The sequence below is a fragment of the Astatotilapia calliptera genome, chromosome 17, assembly GCF_900246225.1.
Source record: "Astatotilapia calliptera chromosome 17, fAstCal1.2, whole genome shotgun sequence".
Taxonomy (NCBI): Eukaryota; Metazoa; Chordata; class Actinopteri; order Cichliformes; family Cichlidae; genus Astatotilapia; species Astatotilapia calliptera.
In genome coordinates this window covers 14807328-14825725 of record NC_039318.1, presented here as the reverse complement: position 1 = coordinate 14825725, position 18398 = coordinate 14807328, and the positions used below count along the sequence as shown (strand labels likewise).

Sequence of the window (18398 nt, the reverse complement as noted above, 5' to 3'; positions counted from 1 at the left end):
TCATCAGCAGTTTTGGCTTGCATAAAAATTACCGTATGCCCACATAAGATAAGGATATCTTATGTGGGCTATCCTTAATAAAATATTTTAGGTATTGTGAAATGTAATCACATTATAGAGTCCTGGTGCATCCCTTATCTCAGGTAAAAAAAAAAAAAAAAAAAAAAAAAAAAGAAGAAAAAAGAGAGAGAATCCCTGGAGGATTTTCACCACAGAAATATTGTCTCCCTCGGGATTTCCCTTAATGCTTCAAAACTCCCAGTGATCCTTGTCCAGGAGCCACTGGACCCCACTGACCCACAATAGGTAGCCAAAATCAAAGATTTGTATTAAAGGTCTATCAGAAAGAATGTTGGGACTCACACAACATGACACACTAAGTTCCCAGAATAGCGCTTGTATAACCAAAAAGACCCACTGTACCCCCAGTGTGTTGTAAAACAAATTCGAGGTACCCTGGAACCCAGTGGAAACTTCAGCAGCACCCCCCTTTGGACCCATTCAAATTCTTCTCAGATGCTTTGATTTATCTTCCATGGAACTTCCTCCAGCCAAAACCTGGCTCCTGTGATACCATCTCCCACCACAGCGATTGTCCCTTTATAATCACGTTTAACGCCTTCACATGCCGAAAAGAAGAAGTCGATTCCTCAAGGAAGTATTCGTTTCATGAAGCGACGCGTTTTGTGAAGAACCTGGAGTATATTTGAATTAATAATCTTTTTGATCGAAAGAGTTTTATACATCATGTGGGTTATAATATTATGTCTGAGGTCAACAGGTTCAAAACCTCAGGTTCATCACCTTTTCATCAGGCAAAATACCACTTCAACGCATCGACCACCCCTCATTGAAACTCTAAATATCAAAGCAGCGCACGAGTCCTTGAAGGCATCACCATCGCTCTGTTTAAACCTCGCCTCCTCCAAGCAGGAGAACGGACAGAGCTGCAGGTTGGAGCGGTTAGTCTTTGCACATTCATATTAATCCGACTTTATTCTTTCCAAAAGTCTTCAGACGATTGAAGTTAGCTTGAGTTTGTGTTAATGCTCAAAAACTCTGTCTGAAAAATTATTTTCATTGTGATTTAGCATCATCAAGTGGTTGAGGTAAACACATGTGCATAACTTTTGCAAAATCAACCAGATTTGTTTACTTTCGGCCACTTGGCTGGGTCTCCTGGAAACACTTAGGAAAAAGGAAAGACTCATCAACGCAGACTTTAGGAGGTGCCAGATAAGATTTTGTACGCTTTTCGGGATGTTTCCCACGACTATCCTCCTCGCAACGCTCTGCGTTTTTGCGCATCTGGACACCTTTACGCGTGGCTGCCAGCTCCCCTCGGAATGGCGGCCGCTGAGCGAGGGCTGCCGGGCGGAACTTGCGGAGATCATCTTGTATGCCCGGGTCCTGGCAATCCACCGGGAGCCGGTGGGCGTTGGAGTGGGCAGTCTGTACAACTCCTTGCCCTTCGGGTTCGGATACGGGTACGAGGGCGCAGAGGAAGGGCTGCTGTACTCTGCAGAGGTGGAGCTGCTGTGTGACCAAGCCTGGGGCAGCATGCTGGAGGTACCCTCTGGATCCAGGCTCAACCTGACCGGGCTTGGTTACCTGTCCTGTCAGTCCCACACCGTGATGGAGAACTACTCCTATTTCTTTTTCCTCAGGTGAGGTAGAAAAAACGGTCACTTTTTATTTCAGAAAATTAATTTGATATATTTTTTTGGTTCTATTTTTTTTTTGCAAAAAAAATGAAACCAAACCAAACCAAAAAATAACCCATAATTAAAAACTATTTCAGCTTTACCTGAATTTGTCAAATCTATTATTGTTGCCACATAAATGAAAGAGCACCTTTAAATTAACACTGTTTGTATGTAAATAATCAAAGTAGTAAAACAAATGAGTAAATACCACTTTGCAGGACTGCCACTTTTGGCTTTGGCCTTCATCAAGACTTTTTATTACTGTACACCTATCAGCTATAAATTGGAGTTATTAGCAAATGATCAGTTTATCAGCCACACAGATTATGACATCATGATGTATTTCTGTTCTCTATTCTGGCTGTTAAAGCAGACCTACTAGTTATTTTCTTATAGTATACAATACATTGGTGGATGTTCATATTGAAAATGGCCAAAGTTTAAAATAACAAGATCAGTAGATTTGCAAATAATTCCTCAGAACCAAATAGCCAGGGTACAGAATGCTATTTCTAATAAATTTCTAACATAAATACTCATTATTTTAATTTGTGAATCATGCAAAGCTTCTCCGGTACAATCCAAGAACAAAAATATACTGGAAAGGAGCAGAGTGCATTCTTTTTAAATGCAGATTCAAATGTGCTGCTTACAGTTGTCCCCTTCATCTCCTCTGTAGGATGGATGAGAACTACAGCATCCGACCTCATGGGGTCAACTTCCAAGATGCCATCTTTGCTGACACGATTGAGAACAGACGCACGTTTTCCAGTCTGTTTCAGTTCTCCAACTGCACTCAGGGGAGCCAACCATTTCAGACTTTCAGCCCCGAGTGGGACATGCAGGAAGACAGCAGGGTAAGGCATCACTTAGTCATAGTTAGCCTGTTAAAGTGTTGTACATGAAGAAGAGAAACCAAATGTCTATGATTAAACTGACCATTGCAATCTATAATAAAAAGCTTCATTACCTTCTTAGAAATGTTGGTGGGGTTTTGCTGACACTGCAAACAAACACAAAACTATCTTGTTGTCACAGAGATAACAAATAGTCCATGGGATCATCAGGGAGCAAATGTGTTTTATTAAATTTGGATTTTTATTGCCTTTTATATATCCCTACCCCCCCAACAAAAAAAAAACCAAACAAACAAAAACAAACCAAACAAAACAAAAACAAAAAACAAAACGTAGAATTTAAAAAAAAAAAACAACAACAACACAACCCCCCCCCCCACACACACACACACAATGAATATGAGTCACAGTGAAATAAGTATTTGATCCCCAGCAACCCAGCTAGACATCTGACTCCCATGGGTGGGATTTCAAACAACCAATTAATGACACAGATTTCAGCTTGTTATTTGTATAAAGTACACCTGTCCAAAGAATCAGTTTCTTCCATTCCAACCTCTCCACCACTGTGAGCAAGAGCAAAGAGCTGTGAGAAGATGTCATTGAAACCAAACTCAAGCTCTCTTGCTTCACCTGCCATGTTTGTAGAAAAAATGCTGATTATCACCCAAAAAACACCATCCCCACAGTCATGCATGGAAGCGGAAATCATGCATTGGTGCTGTTTTTCTGCTAACGGTACACGATGGCTTAACATATATTAAGGGAAAATGGACAGGACCATGTACCAAAATCTTGGATGAGAAATCTCCTTCGCTCAGACAGAACACTGAAAATGGGTCATGGATGGGTCTTCAGGCATTACAATGACCTGAAACATACTGACAAAGCTACAAAGGAGTGGCTAAACTGGCTGGGCCACTTCATGACCTTAATGTGCATCTTCACACACTAAGGTCATGAAGTAGCCTAGCCAGTCTCCAGACCTCAGTCCTCTAAAAAAATCTGTGGAAGGACTTGAAGCTTCGAGTTACTAAGCAACTGCCAAGAAATCTAAAGGGTTGGAGAGTTTCTGTAAAGAGGAGTGGTCCAAGATTCCTCCTGAGATGTGTGCAAACCTGACCTGACCAGCTACAGGAAACATCTTACTGCTGTGCTTGCCAGCAAGGGCTTCTCCACCAAGTAGTAAGTCATGGTTAGCTAAGGATCAAATACTTATTTAACTCACTGACATGTAACTCAAATTTTGCAACTTTTATGTCATGTGTTTTTGTTTGATATTTTGAATGCTTGTTTTGAACATAGCTAAAGGTTTGAAAATTATGTCACTGTATAAATAGTAGCTAATTCCCAAAATCACAGGCCTCAGATGGCTCTAAGGGCTCCATTCCCAACAGTTTTTTTCTAGACTTGGCTATGCATGATGTCATTGAGAGTACATATAGTCAACTTTGATTGGACGCAAACACAGGAGCACCACTCACACGATTCTTCTATTTACAAGGGGCAGCCAATCAGAAGCAAGTTTGCTTATAGAGCTGTTGACCTTAAAATGAAAGGAGCTATTAAAAAAAAAAAAAAGAGCTTCTTAGAAGAATGAGCCTAGTCAGTCCCCTGTTTCAAATAGGCCAACTTTTTGTGGGGGTTTGCAGAAAATGTAAATAAACTCAAAACCATGTTGTTACCATGGTGATAACAGATTAAGGGTCCAGACAAACAGCAGTGTGCAGGGAACTGGAACTGGAGCAACTAACAATATTAGGGTGTTGTAGTTTCGGTAATGTTTGAGTCAGAAACTGGCAATGAATCAACCGCTGTAGCTGAACTATGTGTACGAGCAGAGGGAGGTCTTGGTTTGTGTGTGTGGACACCTAATAATGAGCTGAGTTGTGAGTCCGTTGACAGGAATGTGGGAAAGAAAGATCAGTCAAACTACCCTCTGGCACTGCGCAGAGCTGAACACACAAATACCCACACAAAATGGATTGATTCTCAGAAGGATGACAAAAATGCCCACATGCACAAACAAAAGAATCAATTGTACTGTTAATAAAGTTTTAATATGTGATTGGCCCGACGTAATCAGGTCCCAACCTGTTGTAGATCAAAGCAAACTGATGAGTCGAGGTCCTTCCAGGTTGCACCTCAGGCATATCGGATACTGTCCGTGCACCCTGGGGTCAAAGATCAAATAGCAGAGATCGACGACTTTGACACCACCAGCTTGAAAGCGTGTCAGTCTGCAGCTTTGATCTGTATCAGCATGAAGCAACATATCACGCTGACCTCGGACCAGAGATAGGCTGAAGCTTGTGATGGGAGCTTTGCTGCTGGGATTCAGACATTCATTATCACATCTGCTCTGACTGATTCAAGCTCGCACCTCAAACAAGACAGGACACGGCAGCTGGAGACAAATTTACGACACGTCTTTGCGTTTATTTTGAAAAGGTACAGCTGAGTGGTTGCTGAATAGTTTTTGTGACACACCAAAGAAGAGGCCCTCACTTTGGTGTTTTAATGATGATGAAGAGCACAGCAAACCTGGTGCCCTGTGGATGAAGGCAACATCACACCCTGGAAGAAAAAACATCCTTCAGGATGCTTCTTGAAGGGATAAAGATGATCAATTAAAACACAATTTATGGTGACACTTCACTCTTTGGCAAAGGTGACACTGATATGCACTTGATGTGCTCATTCGCTTCAAGTCTTCCTTCATATCATAACTGATTTTTTTTGTCTCAGTGTTTTGGGTGTGGGTTTTGTTTTCCTTGCATGATTTGGAAATAATGGAGATGAAAATAAGCACAATAGATCCCCTTTAAAGTCAGTGCGATTTACAGACAGCGTCTCTATTACAGACAGCGTCTCTATTACAATCATTTAATACATCCGGTGGACCGTGGAGCATTACGTGGATCTTTTTCATACACTTGTATCCATTTATTGCACTCGTTATCATCATCTTAACACTCTGAAGGATGTTGTGCCTCATTCCTGGCTGACTTTTTCTCTACTGCCTGCAGCATTCACAGCTGATTTACCTCTTCAGCTTTAAATAATCTCACAGCTAATTTAGCCACAGCATTATTTAAGAGCAAGAATTTAACTGTTAAAGGGCTGCAAAGTGTGGTGTTGTAGTGCCTTCTTTTCTGTTTCTGTTCTGGTTTAAACTACAGGATCTAGCCTCTGAATTAAGGGGTCATAGTTCAGGCAAAAAGGGGTTAAAGGTGCTGTTATTGTAGAGGAGGATTCACGTGCTCCTCTACAATAACCTTTAGGCAAGGCAGGACAAAACAGGTGTTTTGTTTGGGAATGTATATGGAGACGTAAATAAAATGGGGAAAGAAATCTCTCTTCTTTCTCTTTTTATCCTTCTTTAATCTAACAGCCAAGAACCAAGCCTATTAATACTTTTATTATCTAAAGTTAGCTTCCCTTCTTGCATCACTCTGTGCTTTCATCCTTCAGCTGCATTTAAAGACAAAAAAAAAAAAAAAAATACAAAAAAAAAAAATCCCTAAAATCAGAGCTGGGAGGAGGTTTGCTTCTGATTTCAGCTTTGTGGGAACCAGATGCCCCGCCAGAAGGATAGACAGGAGACTTCCTTCACTGCACTTTTCCTGCCAAAACCTTCAATTAGCTTTTGTTCAAAGGCTCATCTTATCAGTAGTGCTCAGAGCTGCTTTTACCACAAGCCAGGTCAGACACTCCTGTGGGTCTAATACAGATATAATACATACATATCATAGGAGTTCTTTGATAGGTCACAAGAAGGCAGGCAGATGGCTCGAACACTTCCTAATCACTTCCATATACAGCACATTTTTACTGTGTATGCATACAGAACTGGTTGATTGTACCCACGGTAAGGGAAGGCAGAATTTTGAACCCTCATGCAAACCCCTTTAACAAGTTTCCTGACTCTCATTAACATTTTATGTACGTGCTTACAGAGGGGTAAAAGGGAGTGCCTGTTTCACTCAAGAGTTAGACACTAAAGCTCATAAAAAATACATTATCAGACTGTGTTTTACAGAAATAAAGGAGAAAAGTGCAGAAGCCGAGGAGAAATGCCACCCTATGGAGCACCTCTTCACCACCTTTATTTCTTTTCTGCTCTCCGTCTCTTCTTTGTTCCTTTTGTCTCTTCATCACTTTTTCTTTCCATTTTCTAGCTTTCCCTTCCCACGCATGCACAGACAATATAAAATCTGCACAAGGAGAGGAGAAACCCTGGCTTGGCTCTTTAACGCCAGCAGTGGAGCTCTAAAGCCACTAACTGTGTGTAAAGGTGTCTGGCCATGTGTGTTGTCTGTGTAATTGTGTGGACTCCTGCTGAGATTCTACATAAAGTTAGGGAGAGAAATCAAAAAGTCTGCAGAAATGAATGAGGAGTCAGGTCAAGCTGGGCGCAAACAAAAACACCTCTAAATTCTTTCAAACATGATTACAGCCTTTGGGTTTTTTTGTGTTTTCTTTTCCACTTTTGCTTCCATATTTGACATTGTGTCTTTTTCTTTTACTCAAACAAATGAGTTAAAAAAAAAAAAAGTTTACATAAATTCCTCAAGTTTGCTCCAGAGCAAAATGTTCTAAAAGCAAGTTTAGCATTGCTAGAACTGGACTGGATGGCCTGTGGTGTCACAGTGCAAAGCATTACAGTGACATTAAACTTGCTGTCATGAGGTTTGCATGGCTGATTTAATTTCTCTGACCTTCCTACATTTGCAGCAGTTATGAGTTATAAACCCCCAAAACCTACAGCCATACATGTTAAACACAGGACAAAGTCTGAGCACCACATTTTTTTCAAATTGTTTATCCAGAGTTACCAAACACCTTCACCTGCTTCACTGTTGCAAATATGTTACAGACAGAATGTTCAGCAAACGCAACTTCACAAAAAAAAAAAAAAAAAAAAAAAAAAATCATTATTGCGATGAAGACAGAGTCACTGACAGGTCAGACTTTTCAGTGATGACTGTGATCAGAGTAAGAACTACTTTGTTGCTTTCAGCTATTTGCAGAAGTCTTTCTTCAGAGTTTATTGCATACCTTCAGCATCAGACAGAAGCAGGGTAAGTCCATTAGTGTTTTGCAGCCCGGCAGCACTAATTACTCATGACAAAAGATCTAACACCGAGACGGGATCGATCAGAATCTAATGACAAACACCAGTGTGTCCTTCAGTCAAGTAAGCTCTCACAGATTTAAAAATCTGATCCGTTCATTGAAGTTTACAAAAGCTTGCATGGATGCGTTCTAATAACGGCACATAAGATAATTATAAACCGAACTACCAAAATATATCCACCATGTTAAGAAATCTCTGACTTCATGTTATTTCCAGTCAGGCAATGTTTCATTATGACATCACTGTTAAGATGTGGTACCTGCACTGATGAGCCAAAATGTCAGACTGAATCAGAACAGACTGAAAGGTTTCAAGGACCTGAAGGGTCACATGTGACCCGACCTGAAGGAAACTGCAACATAGGGCGATCAGTCATTGTAGCCATTTTAGACCACAGTTGCTGTAAATGTTAATTGTTAAATAAATAGAGTTTTGAACAAACTAAGACGACATCCCCATAGTTTCTTGCCTCCCTTTACTGACTTTTGGATACTGAAGAACTTGAATGTTTCTGTGTTCTGTCTTTCTTCACTGTGGACCTTTGTGCATTCAGTTGTCGTCACATGTCCTCTAAATACTGTTTATACAGATGATGCTAAACAGCAGGCAGGTGTGACCCGGATGTTTTGACAGTTGGTGTGCGTTTGTGTGTCCGTGTGTGCTTGATGCATCCCACTGTGAAATTTCCTAAGAGAACTGAAAAGGCAAGGCTTCAAACTGTTTAAAAAAAAGAAAAAAAAATATGAATTTGACTTCAGTCTTACTGAATAGGAACAAATGCATGAAATATTTTCTCTCCCTGGTGGATTGTATCCATGCAGAGGGATTTGGTTTTATTCACATGGGTTTCTACCTTTACACTGATAAAAAGGTAAATGGAATTTTATTGCTTGCTTGCACTACAAACAACATGATCTTGTAGTCTGTGCATACAGTGCAGTATCACCATATGGCCGGGTAACATTGTCCTCGTGAGATTATCTTCATCAGTCTCAGTATGAACTATTTAGACTTTAAAATGAAGTTTAATGTAAAGGTTTTTTTTTTTGTTTTATTTGGGTGTATTGTATTGCAAAACTAATTCCAAGAAAGGTAGTATGCCATATAAAATGTAAATACAAATAGACCTAAACGTCCAATAACTGGTCTTCTCTGTTCCCAGACTTTTATGGACCATTGTTAAAAGAAGAGGGAATGCCACACCTTGGTAAACATGACCACCCTCCTACTAATACCATTTCTGAGGAGGCTTACACTAAGAGGCTTCTTCAGTTTGTAGTCTTTAGTCTAAGCTAAGCACTAAGCTAAAGTCCCTCCAGTTTTAGCTAACAGACACAACAGTAATGTCTTCTCAGTATTTCTTTAACATAGTTTAAGACAATTTTTCAGCAATTGTTTTCCAAAACAAATGGCACTAAAACAAACTGCATTATATGCCAAAACCATACGAGTGTCCATTTTTGCGATCCTTGGTACCACAGTACAAAACAGCAAGCTAAAAGAACAGGGGCTTGGCCTTAACCTCGACTGTGGTCATCTGAGTATGTATGCAGAGTGAGACAAATAGTGAATGTACAGTACATACTTTTAGTTCACAATATTTTTGAGTTTGTATATGTTACTTGTGATAAAGTGCGCCCATAAACAGAGGAAACCAAACGATACATTCCCACTGGGACGTCAACAGCTGTCACCTTTGTGAACCCTGTCGGTTCAGGTCAGCTCTCTTCCATCAAGAACGTGCAACATTAGGGTCCCAGAAACATCAAAACATGTGACCCTTGCATAGGGATGAGAGGTCAATAGTACATTTATATTACACAGGTACCCAAACACACATGTGTTTTTGAAATGGGAGTAGAAGCCTATAGAAAAGTAAATAAGACTTCCTGCTTAGCATGTTAGGCTTGTTACAGGATAAACAACATGCACAGGAGAGAAAACACACACACACACGACATGTAGAGCTCCCACTCTACACATCTAGCTGACGAGATAGCAGCTGGAAGTCTACAACAGTTTGTCAGACACTTAAGACAACAAGCCTTCACGTATGCTAACTAACATCACTTTCTTTCCTCCTTACCCCCAGCTGCTGTGCTCCTCGGTGCAGGCTGCACTGTTTGAGGAGGAGGAACGAGGCCGGAAGCTGCAGGAGCGGTTGGCTGCAGCGGAAAGGAGGAACCGGCAGCTGAAGGAGCGAGTTCGCAAGGTGAAGCGTTCCTTGAGGAACGCCCGCAAAGCTGCACGCAAGGCTGAGCAGCAGGCACAGGAGCTGCAACAGAGGCTCAAAGCCTCAGAGAGAATGGCGGGACATCACCTCAACACTATAACACAGAAGGAGCCTCCACTCGGGGGTTACACAAGTGCAGCGATACGTCACAGGATGCAACTTTAAATCGTATAAGTACCACTCACCTGGACTGCAGAGTGGTTGTAGATCTGGAGAGACTGCTGGGCGGTCTCTCTGCAAGGGACGGAGAAGTGTCACTTATGAGTAAAAACACTTTAAAAGCAATACTCTTCACAGTTGTCTTGTAAATAAACTGCTATCCCTTTTCTTTCTACCTGGAACTCCTCTAATAAACTGTGGATAAGCGTGATTCCCACTTATCTGATAAAAATAAACAGTTTTCTGAATGAGAATCAAACATTTCTCTTTTCCCACTGATTCCTTCTTTGGTTGTTCAGCTCTGCTGCCTTCATGAGTGGATTAAGTGGCAGAGCTGTGCTCATCTCAAGATGTTGTCTTGCTCTGCTCTGACACTAAGAGCAGCTGTGAGCAATAGTAACAGCCACAGTGGGAGCTTATTGAGATGTGAAGGACAATTAGTTCTCTTTGCTTTTCAGCTGTTAATTAAAACACAGTTATGATTTTCACAAGGCACCACTTTTACCTCAGTGGAAAAAAACCTGCACCAGGGAACTATTTAGGGATAGAGTTCAGTTGCTTTTAAGTTTCATGCCAGAATTCCAGATAGGCAAAGTTTCACAAGCTATAGGTGGTGTCAGCTTTACAATAAAGTCTATAACAAGGATTTTGGCCTCACAGTTTCTCTGGTATAAGATCTGCATTTGCAAATGCCAAATACTGAATAGTACATATAAAAGGATGCATGTAAATTAATAGTCAAATACAAGTTCTTTACCATTTGATCAACCAATCAATTAATGAAAGCCCTGCATTACACTGACATCCTGTCCAGGCTCAGCTATGGTAGCTGAGATAGGCTTCAGCTGATTCATGGAGGGCAATAATATATTCTCTAAATGTGGTAACAGTTACTTACATATTTTCTGATCATAATGAAAACATTAGGATCGTTTTGAAGTCAGGTAAACTTTTGAAATTGGGAGAGCAATTTTAAAAACAAAAGCAAAAAGTAAAGAACTACATATTTGGATACCAATTGGGTTTGAGGTCAGTCCTCATAAGATGACAGCTGATGGTTTCGAGAAGCACTTTGGCATTCAAAGCATGCTCAAAGTTCATTGATCAATACTACAATGACTACAAATAGACTACAGAGAGAAAACGGACATTAAAAAACAACTTACAGTCCCAAAACTTTGTGTGCGTGCTGTTTTCACCTGCATAGGTATGCATACAGCACATTTTCAAAGCTGCTGCTTGAAAACAGCTCCTTGTTGCTTCTACACGCAGCTGCCAGTGATGCTGATGAGAACAATTAGACTGAAATGAAAAATTAGAGTTGACGCCCGGAAAAATGAACTAACCAACACGCCAAAGATCAAAAATATATGATCACGGCTGAGTGACACAATAAGGTACAGCTCGTCCAATATCAGTAATGCGATGATGAAACAATTCTTGGATTTCTGAGAGAAGGCTCATTTATTTTTAATGCAAGTTAAAGTCTGTATACACAGCTAGCTTGTGAATATTTTTGTATGAATGATTTTTCTGTATATAAAATTTTAGTTTGTTGAACTTCAGAGTGGAAGTTTGAAGGAGAGAAAAAAAAAAAAAAAAAAAAAAAATCTAGGTCACTAGAGTACAAACAACAAATCCCAGCATGAGCAAGCACACACAAACGGTGTGCTAGTTAAGCTCTGCAGTGACACACAGAGAGTGTAAAGAGAGGTTAAGGGTAGAGGAGACACTGTATGTGTGTCTGGTCCATCAAGTGACTGGAATGTGTTTGTGTGGGCAGCAGTGTTCTGAGCAGCAGGATCTTGCTGAAATATTCCTCTGGAGGGAGGCCATCGCATCACGAGACCTCACCGAGTGGAAGGAAAACAAATCACTAAAGCAGGACATATTGAGGGGCAAGCCAGAATGGGATGTAGACGCAGGAGAGATCTTTTTCACCAAAAAACTGATTCACTGTGTCTGTCTTGATGAAAAGCTTCGTGATGATGAGGTGAAGAATAAGGCAGGAGTTTATCACCTGCAGTGTAACGATTGATGAGATCCTGGGGGGGGAACAAGCTTAGAAAAGGAAAACGCTCCTTTTTTGTACATCCTGCCGAGAGACTCTTAGGTAGATGAAGTAGCCATTTAAAGTGACCGTGGTTTGATTTCATGGGAAAGCTGTTGTTTGTAAAAAATGTTAAAATATTTGAACATTTTGCTGGAATATTGTATCCCTCCAGGAAGAAAGCATGTATCAAGAGGAAATGCTGTATCCAAATACATACAGTGGTGTGTGAAAGTGTTGACCCCTTCATCATTTCCGATTATTTTGTATGTTTGTCACACTTAAATGTTTTATATCAAACACATTTAAATATTAGCCAAAGACAACACAAGTAAACAAAATGCAGTCAACCTTAACCCTATGTCATAGTCTGCTGTGTGTATTGTTTCAGTTCAAATCATATAGCACCAAATCACAATGGTATATTGTGAGGTAAAGACCCGACAATAAGTGAGAGAAGACCCCCAAATCAGATGAAAAACAATGTGCAAGCACTCGGCGATAGTGGGAAGGAAAAAACTCCCTTTTAACAGGACAAATAGAACCAAGTAGAACCAGGCTCTAGAAAGAGAGGCCATCAGCTGTTTGGGATGAGCAGCAGTAATGGAAGTGAGATACAACTACACAGGACCATAAGACTAACTTTGAAACACAAAATACAACAGAAATGAGACTGATGAAAGGAACAGAATGGACACACACACACACACACACACACACACACACACACACAAAACTAATTATAAACCTGAAGTCACCAGTAACTTCACAGGAGACTCAAGTAACAAGACCATTACATCAACCCTAAAGCATCCAGAAAAGATAAGATAGCCAAGACTTGTAAACACAAGTAAATGGTAACAACTCTATTGACAGAATGGCACTTGATGTGCTTGCAGCAGAGCATTTTATTAAAACCTCGTGCCAACTCAAAGGAACGGTGGTAGAAATGTTCTAGCAGTCAAAAGTGCAACTAGGAATTCTACATTTTATCAAATTGTGCTCGAAAATGATGAGAAAGTCCATCTGACTGGACTTTTGAACAAGCACAACGAAGAAGAAATGGCTCAAAAGGAAGAATAATGAGGTTAAAGGCCAGATCCAAATCTCTTTGAAATATTGTGACAGTGGTGTTTGCTTATTCTTAAACATCTTGCAACTGAGTGGTCAGGTTTTAGCTACCAAAACTCACATACAATTAATCATTTTACAGGATTTAAAAAAAAAAAAAAAAAAAAAAAAAAAAAAAAAAATTTTTAAAAAATGTTTAAATTGTTTTACAGCACATATTTTGGCTTGTGATGAGTGGAATTAAAGCGCCGTTGTTCCCTTTAAATTTCACAGTCGACATACGTGACCTGTGCTTTCTCTGATATGTTAAAAAAAAAAAAATTGCAAAACTTTTGCTGGTTTGTAGGTGAATCCTCCCTTAGTTATGCTGCAATAGGCGTAGGTGTTATGAAATGGCTGCGTGCAGGCAGGAAAAGGACCCAAATTGCAGAATCCGGAGACAAACATAAACTCAAATGCTGATCTTAAACAGAAGAAAACTAAGAATCCAAATAACTTACACATGCAGCCAGAACACACAGCATATATGATGGTGGATAAGGGAGATCACAACATAGACACAAAGAAACACGGGGCTTAAAAAATACAGAGGGAGCAATCAGGGAATGAGAGACAGGAGGGAAACACAGCTGGGACAAATCAGGGCTGACGAGACAAACGAAGCAAAACGAGACACATTAACATTAACTTTCAAAGTAAAACAGGAAACATAACACAGAGACGCAGACTTGTCACAGGGATTCAGCAACTATGGAACAGAAGAGAAATCAGAAGGCACAACTCTGACAAAGAAACCAAAAGACTAGAAATGATAAATAAAGGCAAAAACCAAAGTACAATAATAATGAAAACTCTAAACTCTGGGTCAACGACCCAGGCACCCTAACAGTAGGCTGCTGGGGGATTCCCATGATGCATTGAGTTTTTCTTCTTCAGTCACCTTTCTCACTCACTATATGTTAATAGACCTCTCTGCATTCAATCATACTTGTCATTATTATTATTATTGTTATTATTATCTCTGGCTCTCTCCCACAGCATGTCTTTCATCCTGTCTTCCTTCTCTCTCCCCAACCGATCGCAGCAGACGGCCGCTCCTCCCTGAGCCTGGTTCTGCCGGAGGTTTCTTCCTGTTAAAAGGGAGTTTTTCCTTGTCACTGTCGCCAAAGTGCTTGCTCATAGGTGGTCATTTGATTGTTGGGTTTTTCTCTGTATGTATTACTGTAGGGTCTACCTTACAATATAAAGCGCTTTGAGGTGACTGTTGTTGTGATTTGGTGCTATATAAATAAAATTGAATTGAATTGAATTGAATTGAATTGAAGGGGAAAACTATTTTTTGAAGGCTTCTTTTAATGGCATTTCTTTTTTCATCTGCAGTCTTTTTCAAAGAAGGAATCAATGTTTCTTTTGCAATATGTCAAATCATGAGTAGGCTGTTGAGGTGGGAGTTAAGGACTTATCTACCTCATCATGCAAGAAATTAAAATGCCCCTCTCCGTGTACAACCACAATTCCACAAAAGTTGGATTGCTGTGTAAAATGTAGATAAAAAACAGGGTGCAATCTTTATCAAATCTCATAACACACATTTCATTAATGATAGAACCTAGAAAACTGACTGGTTTAAACTGACAAAGATTTTTAAAAATGAGGTCATTTTGAATTTGATGGCAGCAACATGTCTCAAAAAATTGGGACGGGCCAACAAAAGGCTGGGAAAATGAGTGACGCTACAAAGAAAAGCTGAAGGAACAGAATTGAGGTTAAACGGCAACAGGTCAGTAACATGATTGGATATAAAAGAACATCTTAGGGAGGTAGAGTTTCTGAGAAATGAAGATGGGCTGAGATTCACCAATCTGCAAAAACTTGCAACTACAATTTGTGGAACAATTTGAGAATAATGTTCTTCAATATAAAAATGTGGAGAGAATGCTAGAAAATATCTTTACTGAAACCCAAAATCTTTTTCTATTATCGTAAAAGACCTTTTAGAATCATCTCTGGTGTAACTATGGTGGTGCAATATGATTTTCAACTTTGTTTGGTTGTTAGGGGCAGTAAAAGGAAAATATATGACTTCCCCCCCTGCTGTTTGCATCCAGAGCTGTCAACCCAAATGACACAGATGATCTTTGCACACAACACGCCACAATCCCGCCTCCATTTCCTGCGACAGTGCTATCTCTTCGTTTCAGACGATCTGCCTGTCATTAGCTTTATAGAATACGCACGATTTGCCGCTCAGCAAAGAACAAAACAAGCAGCGAGCCAAGAGGCGAGGAGAAAACCCTGCAGTGAGAAATGTGATGAAGAAGAGGATGCCTTACAGAGAAGTGGCGAGGAGGGGGGAGAGAAGTGCTGAATTATAGATGAGGAGAAATCAGTTTAAGAAGCACAGAGATCAGTGACTCAGAGCACAAACACACTTACAGAGCCCTAAGTGTTTTTCAAGTTAGCTTGGCAGCCAATTTCAGCGAGAAATGTCTTCAGCGTGCGAGTGTAAAAATGAAGAGCAGTTTTGATTAAGCACAAATTCAGTTGGCAGCTTTCCCATTTGTATGTCTCCATATATGAATATGTGCATATGTTGTTGTAAAGTGCTGCAAAGTGATGTAAAATACTTTGATTTTCACAATTTTCGTCTCAGTGCTTTGGACTGTGTGTCAGACGGAAAACTGATTTTGAATAAGTTAGCACATTCGTTCCTCTGTATTCAGCCATGATAAAAAGACAGTTGGGAGGAATGTCTCCAACTGAGATGGAGGGGAAAGTAAAGGAAGTGTGACGACCTGAACCACAGGAAGCTCCAACAGGCCAAACTCTGCTAATAAAGAACTAATATTAATACAGCTTATCTTTGATGAGCACATATAGACCTTCAGGCTGATGCCGCTCAGTGCGGTAAAGTCAACGTCGTCTTAACCACTTACTTCAGTTGATAAGAAAAAAAAGAAAAAGTAAACTTTCAAAGAGAGATTTCTTTTTTCATGTTAGCTGATTAACTGTAATCCTGAATGGTACAAAGGCTGAGAGTATCCTGCAGCTTTCATTGGTGATCTCTTTTAAGCTGTTTTTGGAACCAGTGTGGAGTAAAATTTAAACATGGAAGAAAGTCAACGGTAGCTTAATCTGTGTTTCCAGGGTTCGTGGTTGTGGGGTTAGGGTGATGGGAATATCATGGGACCTTTGTAACATTGCGTTGGAATTGGAAACATAGGACCAAGAGACCATGGGACATGGCTCTCAAAACATAAAACATTGGGATAGAATCCTGGTAATATAGGATAGCAGGGACACTGAGAAAGTTCTTTTAAAACAACGGATAATGGGAAGATAGAAACTTATAAACACAGAACCATGGGACCTTGTGATGTGATCCTGGGAACATACATTTTTGGAATAGGACATTGGGTACATAGAACCTCAAAAACAGAGAAACAATAGGGATGGGAACCTGGAAACACAGGACAATGGGCACATAGGACATTGGGGCAGAACCTTAGGAATATAGGACCTTGAAAACAATGGATACTTTGCAATGAACCGCAATGGGATCATTGTCCCATTAGATAGAAACAACTACTAGTAATGACTTCATGAATTTATTTACAAATAAAAAATTTTTTACCATTAGGCAAATAATTATTAATAATACCCTCACAGATGTAACATTTTCTACAGCTACCTTTAGTACTATTCTTTTTTTTTAGACTCCTTTTTTTCTATTGATCCTTCTGAGTTCATTTCAGCAGACGGACTCTGACAGTGGGCTCATCTATGTGCTTGTCCTGCTTCTCCTCAATGTAGCAGTTGATACTGTTAACCATAATATTTTATTAGAGATTACAGCATGCTGTTAATAGACCTCTCTGCATTGAATCATACTTGTTATTATTATTATTATTATTATTATTATTATTATTGTTATTATTATCTCTGGCTCTCTTCCACAGCATGTCTTTCATCCAGTCTTCCTTCTCTCTCCCCAACCGGTATTTAAAAGTAGAACTGGAGGCTCTCTTCTGTGGAACTCTCTGCCTCTCTTCTTACTTATTTTCACTCACTATGTGTTTATACACCACTCAGCATTTCCTCTCCCTCACCCTCAACAGGTCACAGCAGACGGCCGCTCCTCCCTGAGCCTGGTTGTGTTGGCATTTTCTTCCTGTTAAAATTGACTTTTTGCTTCTCACTGTTGCAAAAGTTGCTCAATTGCAGGGGGGTGTCATCTGATTCTTGGTGCTTTCCCTATATTATTGTAGGGTTTTTGGGTGGATGGGGTGGCTGTACTCAGGATGTGGAGCAGGTCATCTACTAATTGGCAGATTGGTCTTCAATCCCTGGCCGCTCCCAAATATCCTTGGGCAAAACACTAACCCCAAGTTGCTCTCTGATGGTTAATGAGGGATAAAGGACAATGGGGACGTAGATGCTCTCCAGCTTACAATAACAGCATTAGAATTGCCACTAATGTTATATGTTTAAAATGTTCGTTTAATATGATACTAGAGGCAAAAGATATGCATTGTAAGCATGACGTTAACTTCACCAAGACTTAGCAGCTAAATAATACAAAAAGTGAAATTACACCTGAACACCAGAGTCACGTAGTTGACACACAGCATATCAAATGACATGACTGGACTAAATGAAAAGTCAGAGGCTCCCACAAATGAGCAGGATTCATTGACTGGTGATGATACACATCTGTACAGCAGTTCATAACAATCAATCCCATAGCTGTTAACTCAGACAAAATTCTTATTTTAACCAAAACCTGATCAGCGCAGTTTAACAATGAATTTGTTGTGACGCTGGGCTGCTGAAAGGTTTATAAACTTCTGTCACTGAAAACTTCCGCTTATCCTTTTCAGGGTCGCGCTGGAGCCTATCCCAGCTGTCATAGGGCGAGAGGCGGGGTACGCCCTGGACAGATCGCCAGTCTGTCACAGGGCTAACACACAGAGACAGACAACCATTTGCGCTCACACTCACACCTGTGGGCAATTTGGATTAATCAATTAACCTATCCCCACAAACTGCATGTCTTTGGACGGTGGGAGGAAGCCGGAGTACCTGAAGGAACCCACGCAAACACAGGGAGAACATGCAAACTCCACACAGAAAAACCATGGCCTGATGGTGGAATTGAACTCAGGACCGTCTTGCTGTGCAG

At 40.3% G+C, this 18398-nt stretch overlaps 1 protein-coding gene and 2 long non-coding RNA genes across 4 annotated transcripts; 1 reads left to right on the top strand and 2 right to left on the bottom strand.

Moving 5' to 3' along the window:
* The first annotated feature begins 907 nt into the window (after positions 1-907).
* On the top strand, positions 908-10167 carry ccdc3a (coiled-coil domain containing 3a). Its single transcript, XM_026148101.1, has 3 exons — positions 908-1667; positions 2386-2563; positions 9796-10167. The coding sequence occupies exons 1-3, from the start codon at positions 1261-1263 to the stop codon at positions 10099-10101; spliced, it is 891 nt and encodes a 296-aa protein (XP_026003886.1). The 5' UTR covers positions 908-1260; the 3' UTR covers positions 10102-10167.
* On the bottom strand, positions 4982-9857 carry LOC113009655 (uncharacterized). Its single transcript, XR_003270230.1, has 2 exons — positions 9790-9857; positions 4982-5140 (listed from the first exon to the last, which is right to left on the bottom strand). It is a non-coding gene; the product is annotated as an uncharacterized LOC113009655 (long non-coding RNA).
* Positions 9935-13761, bottom strand: LOC113009653 (uncharacterized). Of its 2 annotated transcripts, none has more exons than XR_003270228.1 (4): positions 13717-13761; positions 11262-11379; positions 10122-10170; positions 9935-9998 (listed from the first exon to the last, which is right to left on the bottom strand). It is a non-coding gene; the product is annotated as an uncharacterized LOC113009653 (long non-coding RNA). The 2 variants fall into 2 exon arrangements; XR_003270229.1 differs by having other exon boundaries at positions 11262-11397; positions 13717-13759.
* Between the last annotated feature and the right edge of the window lie 4637 nt (positions 13762-18398).

Bases quoted from the DNA above. Each gene is read 5' to 3' on its own strand.
- ccdc3a (XM_026148101.1), top strand. From the start codon at position 1,261: ATGTTTCCCACGACTATCCTCCTCGCAACGCTCTGCGTTTTTGCGCAT. The intron at 1,668-2,385 runs GTGAGGTAGAAA...TCTCCTCTGTAG, and splicing joins TCCTATTTCTTTTTCCTCAG to GATGGATGAGAACTACAGCA. The intron at 2,564-9,795 runs GTAAGGCATCAC...CCTTACCCCCAG, and splicing joins ACATGCAGGAAGACAGCAGG to CTGCTGTGCTCCTCGGTGCA.